Consider the following 14,034-nt stretch of genomic DNA (forward strand, 5'->3'; position numbering starts at 1 on the left):
AACAAATGAGCAAAAACCGAAGAACGACACGAAGGACCAAAATGAAAATGGCCGACTCGATTTTATAGAGGAGGGGAGTTGGGGAGGACTACGAATACCACGTCATATATGAACACATTTTACTTCCATAGTAACACTCATAACGACAACATTTCGAAGGGGTAGAGTTATATTCGTAGCCATGGAAACCTTCATGTCGAAAGAGTTACATTTCATTTCGAAAGTATCACATTACTTTTCGAAAGATATCGTATTGCTTTTCGAACTCATTTCGTTACTTTTCGAACCTATTTCGTTACGTTTTTTATGTTTCGTTACTTTACGAAACGAAATTTTTCGAAAAGGGATTTTGCTACAGATGGCGCGCCATACAGTAAGGCTGTTCGTACGTATGTCATTAAAAGCGAAAATGATCATAACATAAATCTTTAATTTTATTAGCAATTCAATACGAACACATTTTAGAATCCTTTATAAATATATAGGCAAGCGATCTTCTCTACGTTATTATATTTTTTCATTCCACTGTTCAAAATATATGAAATTTATATGTTCACCAGTCAAGTAAAAATAATCAGCAAAAATATGAGTTACTTACAATATCTTAAGAGAAAATTGGTGCATGTTTCAGCAATAAAATTCAAGTGTTTCATTTTTTTAACGGATGCAAATTACTCTGTATATAGTATAATCACTGTATTTTAGATACAACTGATTCCAGTGCACGGATGTACCAAGAATTTTAAATCTTTTCGATACGTTATAAAACATGACTACTTTATATGATCATAATTGCTTGTGAAATGAGATAATTTATCACGGTTTATAGTAACTCGAACGTTAGTATAAATAACAATATATGTAAACTTTTTAGAGTTTGAAAATGTCCTCCCACAACTGAAGCGTTGTTTCGTCGTCCAGTCCTTTTGATCCAATAGCAGCCTCGAACTAAGCTCCTCCAGAATCAAACTCGCTTTCGGTACCTCCTTGTTTCCAAGCTGCACAGAGCTCGGTCCCATTTCCTTCAACTGTATCATCTTGCTGCTCAGGAAGATTTAAAGAGATTTCCTCTCTTACTATGATAATATGCTGGTTGGTGTTGTAACAAGGTAACCTTCGTCCAAGTCCACTGGACAGTTCTGTGCAAATGTTCACTTCTTCAGGACAAAGCCATGAAAGCATGTCTCTGCTTCAATAGTTGCTTTCTTTTCGTCTGAAAATTTTCCTCAGAAAACTCCACATCTTACTGATCGAGGTGTCCAGGTGCACTGTTCTTCGTACTTTGATTAATTGATGGCAAGTGAAAAACACCTTCAGTTTGCGTAGTATTTCCTTGCTAAAATAGGTGTGTTCTCAAATCAAATACCATCACGTGATCTCATGCTTGCACGTGAGCTTACACGAGAGTTTCTAATACGCAAAGCGCATATCTCCCATTCTGTTAGTTTGTTTTTCGTTTAAAAGTTTTTTTCGCACTTTAACACCATTATTTTCAGTTACACTTCACAAGGAAACTAGTTCTTTCATTCATGATGAATTAATTAAGGCTGCAAACGAAACACAAATTTAGTTTACAAGGCACCTGGCATTGGAGAATTTTAGAATGAACAAATGTTTCCCTTTCCCTGTCTGAGACTGTTGATTTTCATTATATGTAAACAAAAATAAGTAATTTGATTTCAGGTTCATCTTTAAGAGTAATTTTGGGCAGTTTTTATCCGCTCATTTCATATCAGTATAAGAAATGGTCAAATGGATTCTCGTTTGCCGTTTGCTGTAAACGTGATTCTAAATCTCGCCATTTTCTTGCTAAGAAACGCGAGTCCTCACATCAAGTGCGTGGTCATAGTATTTTGACTTATATAACACAATGTTATGAATAAAAGAATGAACAAAAACGTACCTTAAAATTTTAATTGAAAAGTTCTCAAATCAAGCACGCGATCATTCCACATGAGCTCGAACACAAGTTTGTATTTCATAAGCATTCGCCATTTCTATGGCCGGCGATGGCATAGTCCGGCGGCTTAGCAACAAATTTTTTTTTCAAAAATATGAGTTACTGACAATATCTTAAGAGAAAATTGGTGCACGTTTCAGCAATACTCTACGCTCTACGTTATTATATTTTTTCATTCTACGGTTCAAAATATATGAAATTTATATAAGATAAGATAAGATAAGAAAATTTATTTAATGTCAGATACACAGGGGGTGGTCTCCCAATCCCCCGAGCCACGGGCTCATGATAAAAGTGTTTGACAATATAAAAGAAAAATTAATTAATTAATATCTCAATAGCAACTAATTCAATTAAAAAAAAAAAAAACGTCTATCTATAAAAATAAATTGGGTCAAAGGCAATTACTGCATTGACAGCCGGTAGCCATGCCATGGCAACGGAAAGCAAAGAAAAACTAAAAATACAACGACTGAATAAAATTATTGTGCCTTTAGTTGGTTTGATTATTATATGTGATACAACTAATATCTTTGTACATAGCTTCATTACCTAATTGATTTCACATTTTCGTTACGGAATAAACGTAAGGTTATTCTCTAGTTTTGCCACTGTGCATCCCTCGCTGCGCATAACAAGATGACCGCCGTGAATAAGAACTTCTGCAGAAACGTGATTAAAATGATGTCGATCGAAGAGAAACGTTATTGGAATTTTCCACAGCAGTTTTTTTTCTGGCTGAGATGAGTCTCAAAGTGTTAGAAATGTGCCTTACGTAAGCGGTACGCGTGTTCCTGAGTTAAACTTCAGCTACTTCCTTACCGAGGCCTTCGATATAGTGAATGTCGTCCTGAACCACTTTCATTACATTTAAGCTTCACCTTTTTCACATTATTTCCTTATTGCTTTGCCTCACTGTAAATTCAATAAAATCGAATTTTTCAATTTTTTTCAATTTTCCAATTGTAAGAAATGCAGGTGGTACTCACTATCTGCAGCTCTACCGCAAATGTAAGCACGGTGACCCTTATTTTTCTTCATTATTTTCATAATAGCGATGCTTCAATTCTATGACCAGCGGAGGAGTAGGCTGTATCACACACTGTTAGGGCACGGAGGACAGCTGGGAGGAAAAACGTCGAGTTAGATGGACCAAAGGCCTTTGCAAAGAGTGTCGGTAGGATATATCCTGTCACATAGGACACTCAAAACTCCTTCAAGTATAAATAAGCCCGTTCCAAGTTTTAAGATAGTGGGGAAATGGAGCGAAAAAAAGCGCGAAATTTCGAATAATGGTCCACTAGCAAACATTTTCTACTGCATCAGCTTCATGGACTATCATTTTGATGTCTCGTTTTTCCCCGAGCAAACAGACGCATTCTAGACCGTGTACGTTTGATGCTGTCGATTAGTTACAGGAATTTTTCTTTTCATCATGCCATCCGGATCCGTCCTGTTCGTAAACGTATCGCGAAGGGATCTTTGCCACATAGGAAACGACTTGATAATATGGAAGCCCGAATTCAGCTGAATTCCATTTCCCATGTCAAAACATTTCCCTTGCAGTCAACTGCTAAATGTAATTCCCCCGTCTCATAAAATGAAGTTAAGTTTTGTTCAAAAATTAGGTATCTAGCACAAGAGTCGTGCCGTTTCCAGTAAACAGGACACTGAGGGTTTTCAGTTGTTTCCTTCTGGCAAATAACACCTTATAACCAGTAAATTGCTTCAGGCAGCGATCTATTTTCTTCGTCTTCAAATTAACTTATTTCTTACTTCATTTTTTTAAACCGACGGTTTTCTCTTTCATATGACTAGAATAGTTTTATTTTCTAGCTAAACCGAGTGGCATACATATATTTAGAATGACATAGCACAAACTCTTACCATCGGACCAACTCAACCAAGAGAAAACTAAGAGAGAAAAAGCAAGTGCAGATAAAATCCAAAATGTGGCCTGCATTTATATATATGTAGAGAGGAAAATAACAATAACTATTCGCATCCAAATTCAAACATGACCTGTATTGTTGTACCTGTATTTTGAAATAAAACGTCTTCCACGGACCCACATCTTTCACTTTTCCAACACGAAATTGATCCACCTCTTTCTTCTTTTCTTCTTTATCGGGCATTCCTCGCCAAAGAATGGGATCTTATGCATCGAAATAGTCTTCTAGGGGTCAGCTACGTTTGTAAGTTTGGCGCTTGTATCAAGAATCGCATAATTTTCTAGCTAAGCCGCCGGACTGAGCAAGTAACTGATTATTAATACCTTCGCAGCTCCACGTGCGACCACCTTTCGTAAGCAACCTCCTCCCAGAAGCGATCAGTTGTCCAGGCTCGATTTCTGTAGGAGTGCTGGCTCATTTTCCGAACAGCGGCTGGTAATCGAGCCTGCTAGTTTTCCAAAACATCAAAATTTGGCCAAACAAAACTCTATTACCTCTTGTTGGCTACCACCTCGCCCATAAACGACCACCCCCCACCCAAAACACCAAACGTTTCTCAATTAATACCCTACGTTCTCGTAAGCAGCCGCCTGTGGTGACAGCCCTCACCCCCTTGCCGGCGTTCCTTTCTTTCCTGAAAACAGGAAATGTTAATTTGCTGAAAGCGAGACCAGTAAGGTAGTACGTACATCATTCACAATGGAAAACAAGCTAACGTCAATCTCTAATAGTTCAGTTCAGTTCAGTTTATTCACACTTGTATATAATATTTACACTGTGTATAGTAACGTAAGAATAAAATAACAAATAAGAGAGAAAAAAGGAAAAGAAAGAAATCAATGCTTTTGATAGAAGACCCTCCCCGCCCAGGACACTGGGCAACTGTCTGCGCCTCCCCCTGAGCTCTGCAATTATCGTGATAATTATTGTCAGCAGAGGTCTGATTGAGCTGGCTCGGGCAAAGTAGAAACAGGGTACTTGCCAATCAATAGCCTCCGCAGCATGGCAATTTTGGTTAGGCGCGCAAATTAATAAAGGGGGGCGAGGGCAGATTTATTTTTCTCGCGGCTTCGCCGCTCAGTAGTACATGCTACGCAGTTGGCCAGTCAAAGCCTTTAGTAAACACTGCTCCTTACTGAAGGGGTTGTGTCAAAATAACCCCCTCCTACATCACTGGTTTTGCCCCCCTCTCTCCCTAGGCCTGGGCCACCCATACACTGTTAGGACAGTCCCTAGGCTATCCTCCTGTGCCGACCAAGACGCCAAGCTCTCTCAATTTTTGGAGACCGCACTCGCCTGGAGCCGGGCTGCGCCCGGCGTCAGGCGAAAACATAGTGGCCACGTTTTAACGAATTCAGACAGATATATATGCTGCAAATCAGGCCTAAGAATTTACATCAGTTCTCTGCCTCCACTTTTGTATTTTAAAAAACTAATTATACTCAGAAATAGAGAGATAACAATTTAAATTGTTCAAGGTTTAAATATGTCCTCCCACAACTGAAGCGCTGTTTCTGCGTCCAGTCCTTTTGATCCAATACCGGCCTCGAAGTGTTTAAATCCCGGTGGAGATTTCTTCCTGAGCTCTTCCAGAATCAAGTTCGCTTGAATTGCTGTTCCAGTTTTTTCTTCAGCTCCATCATCTTGCTGATAAGAGAGATTAAGAGAGATTTCCTCTTTTTCAATGATGGCATACTGGTTGGTGTTGTAACAAGGTAACCTTCGTCCAAGTCCACTGGACAGTTCTGTGCAAACGTATACTTCTTCAGGACAAGGAATTGAAAACATGTCTCTGCTCCAATAATTACTTTCTTTTCGTTTGAAAATATTCTTCACACGACTCCACATGTTATTGACCATGATGAGTTGTTTTTGCTCCGTGATCGAATTGCAGCAAATGAAAAATAACTTCAGTTTGAAAGACGCCGCTTTGTATTTCCCAGGTAAATTGGGTGGGTCCTCAAATCAAACAGTGATCTCATAAGCGTGATTTCATGCGCGTGAGCTGGGCTTACACGAGAGTTTGTCCGGAGCAAAACACATATCACCGCACCAATAGTTTTTTTGTTTGTTTGTTTGAAAATATTCTTCACACGACTCCACATCTTATTGGTTATGATGAGTTGTTTTTGCTCCTCGATCGAATTGCAGCAAATGAAAAATAACTTCAGTTTAAAAGACGCCGCGTGGTATTGGGTGTGTCCTCAAACCAAGTACGTGATTTCATGCACGCATGAAAAAATGCATTGGCCGCTTTCGTGCAAGGCAATGAATATTTCAGAGTTAAACCGTTTTGAATGCCTTGTAGACGTAGCTTCAAATGCAATCAAGGCTTAAATTTACCCGTCCTCAATAAGTGCAACCCTTCCTGCCATGTTAAAATTTTTATTATATTTATGTTGTTCTTGACATGCCTTGTTGTTGTTGTTCTTATTCTGATCAACATATTTTACATATGAATGGCTGGTATAGTTTTTATCAAAATAAAGTTAATTTTAGAATAGCCTCGCCTCCACTGAGGAGGCTCAAGTCCAAATCACTAAATTCCGGTATTTAGAGATGTCAAATTAGCTGTTTCTAGCTGTTCCTTTACCAAAGTTAAATAATGGAGTGATGGCAGAATCGAAAGTTGGCGGCCCGATTAGGCCATTTTACAGTTATGGATGGTTTTTATACAAACCTTCCTGCTTTACTATGTAAATCATGTTATTTTTATGCTAACTAGTATTTTTCAAAGGCAATTTCCATAACAAAGCAGAGGAGGTTTGTATCAAAACAAGGTCAAACTCAGCCTCACATTCAGGGCTAGGGTACTAAGTCAGAAGTTGGATTGACATTTCGGTTTATTTGAAGGGGTCGTTTCCGTGTGATAAAAACTGAAACATTTATTGCACTGAATCGGTTTTTTGACTAAGCTATGAGCTGGGGTTGATATACTTTTTCAACATTCATCTCAAATCCGGTGTTAAATGCTTGTACGATTTCGTCGTTTTCAGTGGCGTAACAAAGGTAGGAACGCCCCTTATAATAAGACCACATTGTGGGTGGATAGGGCCGAGAAAGAGAGCGGTCCTTCCTCTTTATCTTAAGTTCTGGATGAGCGCCACCCCTCCCCCATCTTCACCTCAAGATTTGGAACCGCCACTATTGAAAGTCAGGTGAAAATGGGTTTTCTAAAAAGGAGACCTGCCTCAGTTCTACTACAATAGAGGTCAAAAGAACTTGGGAAACAGGCGTTCCAAATACTTACGTGCGACTTTGCTCCTAATGACAATTTTTGCTTGGCTTTGGCCAGATCATCACTTCATCCCCTCTCTTCGCCTTCCCAGCAATGTTTCCCCCAAGGAAGGACTCATTTCTAACCATTCTGCTCCAAATTCAACATTTTTGGAGGTGGGAGGGGGTACTGAGGTCGCCCGTTTTACTGATAATTATCACTCAGCGGCTCGAATTGCCGGCATTTGCCTTTTCTTTCCCGTTATCCTCTGTATCTGCTACAGGTCGTCATAAGGTTCAACAGCTTTTGCTTAATACGGGGTGCATGAAGTATCCGATGGGGCGAAGGAACGAGAAGTGCTTAAAAAATTTTCGCATTTGCAAGTGCAAAAAATTTCAAGAGACTTACAAACTTTCGTTTAAAATGCATTAACCGTACGTTTTTTCCATGACATTCTAAGTCTTATCTCTTGTACCAAGTACAAGGTGATGTCTGCTGTTGGTATTTAGGAAATAGAAGAAACGACAAAAGCACCTGACAGCAATAACTTATTTATTTATTTTATTTTATTTCACATATCTCTTACAGGCTTTGAGTTGCACCACTGATCACTCTCCTTAAGGGGTTCATACAATGAACCCATCATCTCGGAGACTCCATCTCTAGTACACATAATTAAATGTTATTTATTTATAAATCATTAATTTCCCCTTAAAAAAGCTCTCACCCATTCAGAGTAGAGTGGAGTTTCCAACAGTGGAGAATTAGATCAATTGTCCGACGAAAGAACTTTGCGGGTAGTGAGGATCCAGGTGACTCTATCGCGAAGTTCAACCGCCATATGAATTGTGCGGACGTTTGTGAACACAATGAATTACGCTGCAAAAGAATCTAAAAATAGAATGAAAGCCTAACACGCTCTGACACTCCCTCAACTCCCCCCCGCCCCTACTCCCGATGGACACTCCAATGAGATGGGCTCGTGTTCTTAAACATCACTTGAACGGCGTTCAACTGTAAATGTAGAACTTTTGTCTCCTTCGGGCATATTTTCCAGTGGTACGTGGTGAGTGATCTTTCTGTTTGGATTCCTTTGGACAAACTCCTTCCTTCGTCATTTGAAAAAAATCTTAAAAGAAAGAAATAATACATGTTTTTAAAAGGAGCTGGGTCACAAACTTCATAAAATTTCAAACATAAAAATTTCAGCTGAAAACATTAAAAGTATAAATAACACAAGGAATACAAAAGGAGGCAGGGATGGACAACATTGAAGAAGATGATAACGAACTGAAAATTGTGGTTTTTGAAAACTTGTTAGCCTTAGTTTATTTTTGTTGTCTGCAATAACGTTTGATTAAATTCTTGGGAGACATATTCAGTTTGACATGAAGCTGTGATTTTGTAAGTTTGCCGGTAATTCCTTTCGTCGCTTATGTTAGGTTCCATTCCCAATAAGGACGTGTAATTGGCAATACTGTCAGAAGAACCCCGCTAACTCGAACTCAGAAGGGAAACGAAAAACACAGTAGCGGATCCAGGGGAGGGGCCCTCCCCTTATTTTTAGACCAAACTGAGGCTCGAAGGACCCAAAAAACAAAACCGGACCTTCCCCCTCCCCCTTATCTCAGGGTCTGGATGACCGCCCCCCTCCTTTGCGGAAGGTCTGGACCCGCCACTGAAACAGCTCGAGTTAGCAGGGGTTACGTTCGAGTTAGTGGGGTCGATTGAATCTTCAATTTGCGGCTTGTTAATATTGATAGTTTACTAACATTTCAGCACTTAAATATACAGCAGAGTGCAAATCAAATTTATCTGATCAGAAATTGTAACACGATTACGCATTTTTATGATTATACAGGGAAATGACTGTTAAATACATGTACGTGATCTATTTGTTGCACTGTTTAGCTGTTTAGTTTTAGGGGTTTTTGCACGACAAGAAAAGCTAACGGGTTGGCATTCATCATGAGTTGTAAGGACTAGGTAAATTTTGAAAGTTCGAGTAAAAGTGACTGAAAAGCAGGGTCAAATTCAAGGGAAATTGGACTTAGTTCGAGTTAGTGCGGAGTTGGAGTTACCGGGGTCCTACGGTATTGGCAAAATGAACTAGACAACCGTGACAGAGCCCCTTTAATGTCTTGCTTTTTTATCCTTGAAGTTCCTCTTTTAATTTTCATTTACTAAAGCACTATTTATGCAGGTATGTTGTCAAAGAAATCAAAGCAGAGTAAGCCCGGTAACTTCCGTGCTAGAAGTGGACTTTTTTGCAATCTTGGGTTTTGGATTTGCCCAAAATTTCGGAAAAATCGTCTCTCTGCGAGTAAACGCACTTAACAGTTCAAATTTGGTAGCTTCAAGGCGTTTTAAAATTGAAAACGATTCACATCCAGTTTACGTGCGTCACTCAAATACGCTTTTTGCCCAAGTTACTGTTGGTCTCAGTCTCACTTCTGACATGTGGCAATTCTTAAAAGCGATTTAAATCCAGGCCCACCATGAATCCACAAGAAAGAGTCTTATCCCGCCCTTAAATAAGCAACCATCAGTACTCAAATAATTGCTCTAAGTACAAACAGGCTAGCTATTTTCTAGCCATTTTTATGTGTTACTCTTCGTAGATCCTAAACTTTTCAAATTCAATGCTACGAGCAACACAAATATACCGGATATGTTGCAGCATTCTGGCCGGGCGATGAAACACGTGTCTCACGTAAGGTTGTAAAAGTAACAGACTAGCTGAGAGAAACGCTAAGATGGATTGACTAATGATGTTTCTACTGCGAGGTCAATTTCTACTGCTACTAAAAATGAGATAACCCGTGAATCTCTTGGCCTGAATCTCCCAACTAGTATTCGACCCATATAAGGGAAACCGTATTCCGGAATCCGGGACATTTTTGCTTGTGGGATCCGGAATCCAGAAAATTTTTGCCGCAGCATCCGGAATCCTGGGCTTTGGAATCCAGAATACAGTTCAAAGAATTCGGAATCCCACTAATGCTTGGAATCCGGAATCTAAGTTCCACTGACAAAGAATCCGGAATCCAGGACCTAAAATCCGGAATCCACGGCGTGGAATCCAGAATCCAAGACTGTTTTGAATTCCCTCGCGTGGCGCGTTAGTATAATCAAAGAAAAAAATTGATTTGTTTTTATTTACTCACCATCGAAAGTAATTTTTCTGTTAAACTGGTGCTTCTGGTCCTGTAGCATTTCACTGATGTCTTCCTCGGGAATTTTTTCCTCCAGAATTTGGAAGATGCTCCGTAGTTCAGTGGACATAATGTAACCTCGATCATCGCGATCAAATATCCTGAACGCTTCCAATGCCTCGTCTTCGTTAAAGGAAAACTGGTTCTTCGCCACCATTAGTTTAACAAATTCCCCGAAATCCATCTGCCCATTACCTGAGACAAATCGGACAACCCTTGGCATTAAATAAGGGCTTAGTAATTTGGCCATGTAATTCTACATAGAAAATTATAGGTTTCCATACCACAGACGTTTGAACTTGTAATTAAGCGAAAAGGCGGGTTATTAAATTGCCAATAACTTGGCAAGGAACAAAAATCAGTAATAGACCCCTGAATGCCTTGTCTCCGTAGATTAGGTTCGTGCGCTCCGGAACGCAGAGATCGTATTGGCGTTCCGGAACGCACGAACCTAATCTAGGGAGACAAGGCACCCAGGAGTCCATTATTGACTTTTGTTCCCAACTAAGTTATTACTGGCAATTTAATAACCCTCAGCGGCCTCATCATGCCTAAACAGTTAATAGAGGAGAATGGTTATGAAAGCCAGCAAAAACCAAAGAAAAAAACAATGGCGATGCAGTTTATGTTGGGAATTCCTTGACCGAGCATAATCTTTTGTCTTAGGTTCACACATCGTGACTGCATTTTTTAATGGGTAGTTTTTATAGGTCAGTTTATTTGAAATGTTAGGAATACTATAGGTCAGTACATGGTGCACGGTGCAAGGTCAAGTCCAAAAATACCTACAACATAAAGCTACAAAAAACCTACAACATAAACATCTCATTGATTTCCTAACCAATGCACTTTATATTATTTTAAAAAACTTGGGCTCAAACTATATTGTGATTGAATAGTGAGGTACTTTCCCCAAGCTCTTAACAGAGACCTCCTTTAGGCTAAGTTCAAACTATAGAGCGTTTTCACGTGACGTTAAGTCCACCATATTGGTGTTCCAAAACAATGAAACGGCGGCCATGTTGGTGTTCCAAACCAACAGAAAAGTATTCTTTTGTTCCAATAAATTAGCATAGCTGCTTAACACGTGAGTGAAAACGCTGTAGACCGGAGAGTTCTTGCGCTGACACGAAAATCATACCGGATAGGGTTCGGACCGTCCCCGAGCGAGGACTGGAACCCACTGTGACGGCAGTAAATACTGATAACAATAAATACTAATCAAAAGTGAGTATCGGGGTTAGTTTACCAAACCACTGTCAACCACTCCGATACGATGTTCGATGTGAGTGAATGCCTTGCTACAGTCATGTGCCGTTGTCGTTCGTACTAGCTATTCATATATTCTATAGCTATTCATGTCGGGACAAAAAGCTATCCGGACAGTGTCGACATAGCATTTCACAACGGAGATTCTGCTTTACTTGCCATCAATGTCCACGCTGTTGATCATCATTTGTAAGTCCTCCTCGCGCGGGTTCTCGCCCAGGGAGCGCATGACATTCCCCAACTCCTTTGTGGTAATAAAGCCACTGCAGTCCTTATCAAAATGAAGAAAAGCTTCCCTGTATTCTAAGGATATGAAAAAATAAAACAGTGACCCATCACTGTCATTAACGGTAGTATCGCTGAAGACTCGTACCCAGTCGCTATTTATGTGTATTTGGGTGGGAGGAATGAGAGAAGATTATGGTTAGGGTAAGGCGCGTTGGGTGTCATGTCGTCCCTTCCCATGAGTCCCCGCGCGCCTCAACCTGACCCTAATCTTCTCTCACCCCAGGCATATAAATAGCGATTGGGTACGATTGTGGTTTCGATGATTTCTTGAGTCATTCAGCAAACAATATCCGGCCAAATTTACAGCATCGGCCTTGACATCATGGTATATTACTTTACCTGGACTAAACAACAGCTTTCTATAAAGAGACTCAAGTTTAAAACAGCGTCACGCGTCTTTGTAAGTATTCTTTGTCCGATCTATCTTTGAAAGCCATTCTATCGTTTAATCACATTTCTGTGGTTTTGCCGACAGGATTGCGTTTGATCTTTGTACATCTGTTTCTTTCTGTGGGTCTGGGTATATAGGGAGAATTGCAGGAGAAACATTGTTTCTACTTTTGTTGAACATAGGCCCAATCGTTGGTTGAGGAATCTCGAATCCACGTTCCCCACATTTGAATCTCTCATGGCAGGGCACGAAAACCGAGGAGAAATGTGTGGAAAACATGTGCGGGGTGCCCAACGGTGTTGGCCAATGTTGTCCCTACAATGTTCCCTGATTAAACAAGCCCTTCAGTCAAAAGATTAAAAATTGTGTCCTGTCTAGTTTCACTTGCCTTGGATCTGATCTTGGGTCAGCTTCTCCTGATAAAGAAATGTTAAATTTAGCATTACAAAAGCAAACGTCTCTGTGTAAATTCTGTCACTGTTGTTGCGCCCCTATTAAACGTCATTGCATGTGTTATATTTTCTCTATCAACAAACATTTGTAGCGGTACTCTAGTATGAGTCAAGTGTAAACGCGATCAGTGCCTGTTCGTTTTGTATCTATTTTAGTTTTGGTTTACTACAGTGCGTTAAAAAGCTTTGATTCTCTGTCTCTCGATCCGCCTATTAAAAAGTAAATAAAAAATGATTGTTTTACCTCATTGTACAATTCTTTATTTTCCAAAAGCCTTCAATTTGTAAGAATGTTGGAGCTTTTTGTTAAATAGCAACACGCTTGTTTATTTTTGCATTTTAGCAAGTAAGCTCTGAACAGAAGAAACGAAGACAATTGTACAATGAACTCAAATATTTTCTAAAAAGTCAGAATGTTTAAATAATTAATAATAGTGAACTGTTTTTCTATAATCTTTAACTGAGGATCGATGGAAATTTTTTTTGCATTCTTTAAAATTTTGCCATCATTTACTGAAGTCTAAACAACCCAGAAAAAGTTTGCCATCATCATCATTTTTTGGCGTCATCTCCTCGGCCCATATTCCTTTAATCTATAAGGTTATACTCTTACAGTATTGCATTATCAATGGCATCCAAATTTTGTACAATGATAATGTGTACAGTGTATTGTGTACATGCGAGAATTTGTTAACGGTTCTTATAGGCAACAGGTACAAATATAAAAAATAATGGAATATGCTTCACATACCATTATTCCACCCTTGAGTCAGTTTCCAAAGATCAGAAGGAAATAGATGTAAGGACAAAGATTCCGATGTCGACAGACTGGGTATAAAAAACGCATTATTTTATATTATCACCAGAGGATTTGAGGTTTTGATGGAATTCTGTGGTTTTTCTTTCCGTGATTTTGATATGCTGATTTTTAATTCGAAGCCACCTGTTTTCTTAGTAGAAAAATGAAAGAACCTGGTATAAACAAGCTGACTCGCTTTCTTTACACGAAGAAAGCTAAAAAAAGTGAAAGGAGTTTAAAACAATTTTAAAATGCATGAGGGCTTGCTAAAATCGCTCATGTCCTCTCGGAGGAAAAAAAAAATAAAGTTACGGAATATTTAACATTATTAGTTGACCAATTAGTGAAACACGGTCAATTAAAATGGAAACTGCCAGAAAATGCGGGTTTTTAAATGAATGTCAAGTTTAGACGCTAATTTAAATGGCGTTACTGATTCTGAGGCTGAAATGAGAGAAAATACTTGGCAAGTTCTTTAGGTGGTACTAATT

The 14,034-nt window shown here is 39.3% G+C and overlaps 1 protein-coding gene across 1 annotated transcript; it reads right to left on the reverse strand.

The window, feature by feature from the left end:
* Positions 1-7,781: 7,781 nt before the first annotated feature.
* On the reverse strand, positions 7,782-12,735 carry LOC140941985 (neo-calmodulin-like). Its single transcript, XM_073390981.1, has 4 exons — positions 12,681-12,735; positions 11,773-11,916; positions 10,297-10,539; positions 7,782-8,258 (listed from the first exon to the last, which is right to left on the reverse strand). The coding sequence occupies exons 1-4, from the start codon at positions 12,733-12,735 to the stop codon at positions 8,140-8,142; spliced, it is 561 nt and encodes a 186-aa protein (XP_073247082.1). The 3' UTR covers positions 7,782-8,139.
* Positions 12,736-14,034: the final 1,299 nt, after the last annotated feature.

Source organism: Porites lutea, chromosome 6 (genome assembly GCF_958299795.1).
Source record: "Porites lutea chromosome 6, jaPorLute2.1, whole genome shotgun sequence".
NCBI classification, from domain to species: domain Eukaryota; kingdom Metazoa; phylum Cnidaria; class Anthozoa; order Scleractinia; family Poritidae; genus Porites; species Porites lutea.

Bases quoted from the DNA above. Each gene is read 5' to 3' on its own strand.
- LOC140941985 (XM_073390981.1), bottom strand. From the start codon at position 12,735: ATGCTAAATTTAACATTTCTTTATCAGGAGAAGCTGACCCAAGATCAG. The intron at 11,917-12,680 runs GCAAGTGAAACT...TCATATCCTTAG, and splicing joins GACCCAAGATCAGATCCAAG to AATACAGGGAAGCTTTTCTT. The intron at 8,259-10,296 runs GTGAGTAAATAA...CTTTCTTTTAAG, and splicing joins CAGAAAAATTACTTTCGATG to ATTTTTTTCAAATGACGAAG.